This window comes from Penaeus vannamei, chromosome 14 (genome assembly GCF_042767895.1).
Source record: "Penaeus vannamei isolate JL-2024 chromosome 14, ASM4276789v1, whole genome shotgun sequence".
Taxonomy (NCBI): Eukaryota; Metazoa; Arthropoda; class Malacostraca; order Decapoda; family Penaeidae; genus Penaeus; species Penaeus vannamei.
This window is the reverse complement of record NC_091562.1, coordinates 13,348,116-13,355,615: the sequence shown is the minus strand read 5'-3', so window position 1 is coordinate 13,355,615 and position 7,500 is coordinate 13,348,116. Positions and strand designations below refer to the sequence as shown.

The following is a 7,500-nucleotide window of genomic DNA, read 5'->3' as shown; positions in this document are numbered from 1 at the left end:
TATATATATATATATATATATATATATATATATATATATATATATATATATATATATATGTGTGTGTGTGTGTGTGTGTGTGTGTGTGTGTGTGTGTGTGTGTGTGTGTGTGTAAGTATGTCTGTATGTATGCAAGTATACATACATGGGTAGAAGTATGTTATGTGATATTATGTTATGTTATGCATTTACGTGAGTATGCTTCTGTACGTGTTTGTATGTTTATGTGTGTCCGTGTGTGTATCCTCAACCCATGACCACAACACCTAGGAACCCCCCCCCCCCCCCCCCGCGCTCGCGAAGCCCCAGTCGCAGGCTCGGAGGAACCCGGGACGAAGCCCTCGCCGCCGAAAGCCTCCGCGCCTTCAATCCTTCAGAGAAATCCGAGGTTCGTGATTCGGGATCCTCGCCCTTCACGCCCTCGTCTGCGTGGCGATGCTCCATATTTTTGTAAGGAAAAAAATGTGGAGGTGCCACAGGGAAAGGGGCGGGGCGAAGGGGGGGGGGGGGGGGCGAGGATAGGCTTCGTATAGGTCGCGGGAAAGATTACAGACTTTTTTTTTTTTTTTTTTTTTTGTCTTTTCTTGTCTTTCATCTTTCCCTCTCTTCATCATTTATGTTTTATATCATCATTGCTTTATCTATTGATTAATTATAATTTTTCTTGTTTTTTTGTTTTTTTTTTCCCACAAGGGGTAAAATTAAAGCATCGTAACCTCGTGTGTTCTTTTGGTCTTCCTTCAACTCCTCTTGGCCTCCCCCTCGGTCGCCTCCGCCGCCGCCGCGCCCGCCACCACGACCACCCTCGACCTCCTCTTCGTCTCGTCGCCCTTCGCGTCCTTCTTGGCCGTCTTCTTCTTCCCGCTCGACGCCGCTGCGGCTCCTCCTCCCGTCGCCGTCCCTGCTGCTCCTCCTCCTCCTCCTCCTCCTCCGGCCTCCCTATATCAGATGAAGCTGTTGAGCTGCTGGTGGAAGGCGGCCAGGTAGTCGAGGATGAGCTTGGCGTGCGGCCGGTCGTGCGGGTGGATGGCCCAGCAGAAGGCCATCACCTTGTACAGGTCGTCGGGGCAGTTGAGCGGCTGCGCCAACCGGTAGCCGTCGCGCAGGTACTCGCCCATCTCGCAGGCGGCGACCTCCACGTACGGCTGCTGCGCCAGCGTCGTCAGCTCCCACAGCAGCACGCCGTAGGACCACTGCAAGGAGGGAGGCTGCGGTTAGGGGTCGGGATGCTCACGGGGATTTATATGGTGGTCACGACAGGAGAGAGAGGGAGAGAATGGGATAGAAATAGATTGAGAGAGAGAGAGAAGAGAAGAGAAGAAAGAGAGAAAGAGAAGGAAGATATGAGAGAGAAAGAGAAGAGAGAGAGAAAAAAGAAATCCGTACACTACAGAACATGAAAAGACACAAAATGCACAAGGATGAAGAAAGAGAACCGACGCAAAACAAAACACGAAGTAAGAGCCAGAGAGAGAGAGAGAGAGAGAGGGTGAGCCCCCCCCCCCCCCCCACGGCCTGTTTACACTGGCCCGCCGCCGATAAGGAGCAATCGCCAAAGTGTGAATGAAATCGTGTAGTAAATTCACCCAGACGATACCACCCATCCCCCCCCCTCCTCCCTCCGTTCCCCTCCCCCCTTCCTATTCCCCCGAACCTACTCCTCCTCCCTCCTATCCTTTTCCCTCTTCCTCCTACTCCCGTCCCTCCCTCCTCCCTCCGTTCCGCTTCCCCCGCGTCCCTCCCTCCCTCCCTCTATTGTTCCCCTCTCCCCCGTCCCTCCCTCACTCCCTCACGTTCCCCTTTCCCCTGTCCTCCCCTCCTCCCTCCGTTCCCCTTCCCCCGCGTCCCTCCCTCCCTCCCTCCGTTTCCCCTTCCACCCCCGTCCCTCCGTTCCCCTCTCCCACGTCCCTCCCTCCTCCCTCCGTTCTCCCTTCCCCGTCCCCTGTCTCCCCTCCTCCCTCCTGTTCCTCCCTTCCCCGTCCCTCCCTCCTCCCTCCTGTTGCCCTTCCCCCTGTCCCTCCCTCCCTCCCTCTCCGTTCCCCCTTCCGTCCCGTCCTCCCCTCCGTCTCCTCCTCTCTGTCCCTCCCTCCTCCCTCCGTTCCCTTCCTTCCCCCTGTCCCTCCCTCCTCCCTCCGTTTCCCTTCCCCCTGTCCCTCCCTCCCTCCCTCTCCGTTCCCCTTCCACCCGTCCCTCCCTCCTCCCTCACGTTGCCCTTCCCCCCGTCCCTCCCTCCCTCCCCTCCGTTCCCCTTCCCCCGTACCTCCCCTCCTTCCTCCCTCCGTTCCTTTGTCCCCCCCACCCCGTTCCGTCAGCGTCACCCTTTCTCCTATCCCTCCTTCTTCCCCCCCCCCCCTTCACCTCCTACTCTCCCCTCTTCCCCTCCCTTCCTGTCTTTTCTCCTTCCTCGTCTCTCCATTTCCTTATTTTCTTACTCCTCTTATCTCTTTTTCCTTCTTTCTCTCCTTTCCTGAGTCTTCTATCCTTCTTTCTCCTAATTCCCCTCCACATCCATCCTTCTTTCCCCTTCCTTTCCTCTCTTATTATCTTCATTTCCTTCTCCTCCTTCCTTCCAATACTTCCTTTCCCCTTCTCCTCTTTCCCCTGCTCCTTTCCTTTGCCCTCCTCCTTCCCCTATCCCGTTTCCTTGCCCTTCTCTTTCCCCTGCCCCTTCTCCTCCTTTTCCTTCCCTTGCCCCGCCCTTCCCCCTTCTTCTTCTCCCTCCCCTACCCAAACCTCGCCCTTTCTCTCTCTCCTTCTCCTTCCCCTTCCCCTTTCTCTACCCTTCCCACTGGGTATCGCATGTCGGGAGGTCGTGGCTACGGTGGCTGGATCAACTTCATGTGGGTAGACTTCGGGGTTCAGAAGGGGAGGGGGAGGGGAGGAGGGAAGGAAGGAAGGAAGGAGGGGGTAGGGGAAGAGAGGAAGAGGAGGGAAGGAAGGAAGGAAGGAGGGGGGTAGGGGAAGAGAGGAAGAGGAGGGGATGGTGAATGAGGAGAGAAGGAGGGGTGTAGGGGAAGAGAGGAAGAGGAGGGGATGGTGAATGGGGAGGGAAGGAGAGAAGGAGGGAAGTAGGGGAAGAGAGGAAGAGGAGGGGATGGTGAATGGGGGGAGGGGAAGGAGGGGTGTAGGGGAAGAGAGGAGAAGAAGGAGGGGATGGTGAATGGGGAGAGAAGGGGAGGGGTGTAGGGAAGAGAGGGAAGAGGAGGGGATGGTGAATGGGGAGGGAAAGAGGGGGGTGTAGGGGAAGAGAGGAAGAGGAGGGGATCGTGAATGGGGAGGGAAGCGGAAGAGAAGGAGGGAAGTAGGGGAAGAGAGGAAGAGGGAGGGGATGTGGTGAATGGGGAGGGAAGGAGAGAATTTGAGGAGGGGAATTGAAGGAAGGGAGGAATGGAAGTGGCGAAGAATTGAGGGAGGGGCGGGGAATTAAGGGAGGGGAGGGAAGGGGGGATCAGAGAGTGGGAGAGACAGTTTTACGGGCGTCTGGGCCGACAACATACAGCATGCGGGCGTGATGTTTCGAGAGATCGTAAATCGTCGGATGAATTTATAGCTCAATCGCTGCGGTGTGGAACTGCTTATGGCCGGGCGTGGGCGTGGGCGTGCGTGCGTTCGTGTGTGTGTGTGCATGTGGTTGAGTGTGTGAGTGGGTGTGTGTGAGTGTGTGAGTGAGTGAGTGAGTAAGTGGGTGTGGTTGAGTGTGTGAGTGTGTGAGTGGGTGTGTGTGAGTGAGTGAGTGAGTGTGTGTAAGTGTGTGTATGTGTGTGTGTGTGTGTGTGTGTGTGTGTGTGTGTGTGTGTGTGTGTGTGTGTGTGTGTGTGTGTGTGTGTGTGTGTGTGTGTGTGTGTGTGTGTGTGTGAGAGAGAGAGAGAGAGAGAGAGAGAGAGAGAGAGAGAGAGAGAGAGAGAGAGAGAGAGAGAGAGAGAGAGAGAGAGAGAGAGAGAGTGTGTGTGTGTGTGTGTGTGTGTGTGTGTGTGTGTGTGTGTGTGTGTGTGTGTGTGTGAGTGTGCGTGAGTGTGCGTGAGTGTGCGTGAGTGTGCGTGAGTGTGCGTGAGTGTGTGTGAGTGTGTGTGTGCGTGTGTGTATATGTGTGTTTGCCTTTTTTTTGCGTGTACGCATTCTCGAGAAGGATGGTAAAACCGCGTGCAAAACATAATCAATCTTTACCCAACCGACGTAAAACAAACGTGAAAAAACATCCTTATAAGAACAGCTCACAAAACAACAATAACAAACCGTTATAACAAATAAATAAACAAATAAAATAAATAAATAAATAAATAAATAAAAATCAACAATAAAAGAAAGACACAATGAAAGAAAGAAAAAAAATCGCATCAGATATCCCGGATTCCGGAGCAATTACGTTCCGATCTCATTAAACGGAGCTGATCGCCCTTTTACAGGATCGGAATTCCCTTCCTTTTAAAATCCAATATGCTAATGAAGACACGCCGGTCGGGGGAAAAATAATACGATTAAGTCCTAAGGAGGCTAAGAAGCTGGAGGAGGATCTCGGAGGTGGTCGAGGAGGAGCCTAATTGACTCCAAATAAGTCCTCGGGTTGCGAACGCTTGCTCATCGGGTTTGGGCGGCTGCGGCTTGCAAGCTAAGGATGGGAAGGCAGGGATCTTTGGCGGCTGGCGCTGCCGTGATTGACAGCTGGACGGATGAGGGGGGGAGGGAAGAGGATGAGAGGGTAAGAGAAAGAAGAGCGGAGGGAGGGAGAGAGAGAGAGGAAGGGAGAGGGTGAGAGAGAGGGAGAGCGAGAGAGAGAGAGAGAGAGAGAGAGAGAGAGAGAGAGAGAGAGAGAGAGAGAGAGAGAGAGAGAGAGAGAGAGAGAGAGAGAGAGAGAGAGAGAGAGAGAGAGGAAAGAGAAAGACAAAGAGAGAGACGCAAGAAAGAGAAACCCAAAGAGACAGACGAAAGAGAAATCAAGAAAGAGAGAGAAAGAACAAGATCCGCCGAGCTCCCCACACCATCCAGACAAACGAGACGAGACGAGACGAGACGAGCCGAGACCGAGACCGAACAGCGACGACCCGCTTCCCGCTGCACTCACCACGTCACTGGCCGTCGAGATGATCCTGTCCGTGATAGCCTCGTAGGCCAGCCACTTGATAGGCCTGGCGAGCTCGGCCCCCACCGCCTCGTAGTCGCTGGGGAAGAGGTCCCGCGAGAGAGCTGCGTCCGTGATGCGCAGCTGGAGTTTCTCACTCACGCTGCAGGTGGAGGAGGAGGGGAGAGAAAAAGATGGTCAGTACCTTTGTTGTGTTGGGGGGAGGAGGGAGGGGAAGGGGGGGATGGGGGAGCGGGAGGGATGGGAGGAGGGGAAGGGAGGGTGGGGAGGGAGACGGGGAAGAGTGTGTGGGGAGAATAGCCACTGTGTGTTCGTGGGGCCTGTGGTATGTGGGGCTTGTAGGTTGGCTACGTGTGTGTACTGTGTGTGTGTGTGTGAGTGTGTGTGTGTGTGTGTGTGTGTGTGTGTGTGTGTGTGTGTGTGTGTGTGTGTGTGTGTGTGTGTGTATGAGTGTGAGCGTGTGTGTGTGCGTGTATGTGCGCGTGTGTGTGCGTGTGTGTGTGCGTGTGTGTGTGCGTGTGTGTGTGTGCGTGTGTGTGCGCGTATGTCTGCGTGTGCGTATGGGTGCGTATGTGTGCGTATGTGTGCGTATGTGTACGTATGTGAGCGTGTGCGTGTGTACTGTAAATGTACAAGATTATGTATACCTAAGGTCATATTCATGTATACACATCTGCATGTTTAAAGGCGTCCGCGCGCATGTGCATGTCCCCCGCATACGATTAATTAATCTGATAATAGAAAATCAATCATAGTGCAATCTGCTTTATCTCCGCCCATTTAATTTCACATAATGCAAATATGCAATTTATAAGTCAAGGGAATATTTACATAATAATTTCATTACGCTCGGGACATGTCACACGGCCTGACATAGACCTTATATTTCAATCACCGATGATTTTAAAAAGACTGAAAAATATATATGATTTTTTAATCAAAATTACTGGTAAAAAACACGCCTGAAAAAATCACATATATTTTTTTCGAAAATATTGGAGTATATCAAAGTTACTAGCAAAAAAAAAAAAAATATATATATATATATATACGCTTGAAATCACCATACAAAGGATGCATATTCGATTTTTTCTGCTTCAAAAACTCCCTTCACAAAAATGGGGAAAAATGATAAACTAAAACAAACTAAAAACTAAAGGGAAATGAAAAAAATAAATAAAAATAGGGTAGAAAGGAAGGGAGAGGGAGGAGGGAAGGGGGAGGAGGGAGGGAGGGAAGGAAGGAGAAAGAGAGAGTAAGAAGAAAAATATAGGGGTGAAAGGGAGATGAGAGATGACGAGGAGGGGGGGGAAGGGGGTAGAAGAAGCAGAAGGGAAAAAAAGGAGGAAAAAAGTGAATGTGGTAGGAAGAGCATAAGAAGAATGAGGGACGAAAGAGAAAGGAGAGGCAATGAAAAAAAGAAACTGGAATGAACATAGAGAGGAAGAAGAGAAAAAAGAAGAGACAGACAAAGAAAAAAGAAAGAAAGGGAGGAGAGGGAAGATGACGAGGTGACAAAGAAGGTGAGAAAACAATCTCGAATAAGTACAGGGAGGGAGGGAGAAGATGACAGAGAGGGGATGGTGGAGGAAGAGGAGGAGGAGGAGGAGGATGGGAAGAGGGGAAGGAGGAGGAGGAGGGGAGGAAGGAGAGGGGGACGCAGGTTGAGATAAAGTGAACAGCCTTGCCAAATGATGAGTAAATAACAGCCTAAGGGGAGGGAGAGAGAGGAGGGAAAGGGAGAAGGGAGAGGGGGAAAGAGGAGGGGGGGGGGAGTTAAAGAGAGAGGGAGGAGATGGAAATGCTAATGAAGAGGGGGAAGGGAGATAGAGGGGACACTTTAAAAGGATTGGGATGAGGGTGTGAAGAGATATGAAGAGTAAATTAGGTGCTGCTTATATTCTCCCTTTTCTTTTGTGTCTGGGGAGAGGCAGGGGAGAGGGGAGAGGGGGAGAAGGGGAGAGGGGGAGGGGAGAGGGGGAAAGGGGGAGAGGGGAGATGGGAGATGGGGAAAGAGGGAGAAGAGATCGTGAGGAGTTGGGGAGATAGGAGAGGAGAGAGGGGGAGAAAGAAGGTGGGGGAGAGGGGAGAGAGGGGATGGGGAAAGGGGAAGAGGGGAGGCGGGGTGTTGGAGAGGGGGAGAGGGGAGGGCACAATTGGATGAGGGGAGAGATATGCAGGGTGAGGGATGCCAGGCCGTCACCATCTGTACATGTGGCGCGCCTTTGCTTCCCTCTACGGCCTCAGGCATATTTTCGATAATGCTTTTTGGAAGAAGTGAAACACCAACACACACACACACAAAAAAAAACTTTCATATAAAAATAATATACATATATTCTCTTTCCCGCTCTTTCTCTCCGTCTCTCTGTCTATCTGTGTGTGTCTGTCAGTCTGCCTGTCTGCCCCCCCCCCCTCTCTCT

At 52.2% G+C, this 7,500-nt stretch overlaps 1 protein-coding gene across 1 annotated transcript in view; it reads right to left on the bottom strand.

Moving 5' to 3' along the window:
* Nucleotides 1-658: 658 nt before the first annotated feature.
* The window catches only part of LOC113819386 (tyrosine-protein kinase Dnt), a 276,308-nt gene continuing 269,466 nt past the window's right edge, over nucleotides 659-7,500 (bottom strand). Inside the window, exons 8-9 of the mRNA XM_070129743.1 lie at nucleotides 5,060-5,219; nucleotides 659-1,193 (exon numbers count right to left, since the gene is read on the bottom strand). Of these exons, the coding sequence (XP_069985844.1) occupies nucleotides 945-1,193; nucleotides 5,060-5,219 (409 nt within the window). The 3' untranslated portion in view covers nucleotides 659-944. The remainder of the gene's footprint in view (nucleotides 1,194-5,059; nucleotides 5,220-7,500) is intronic.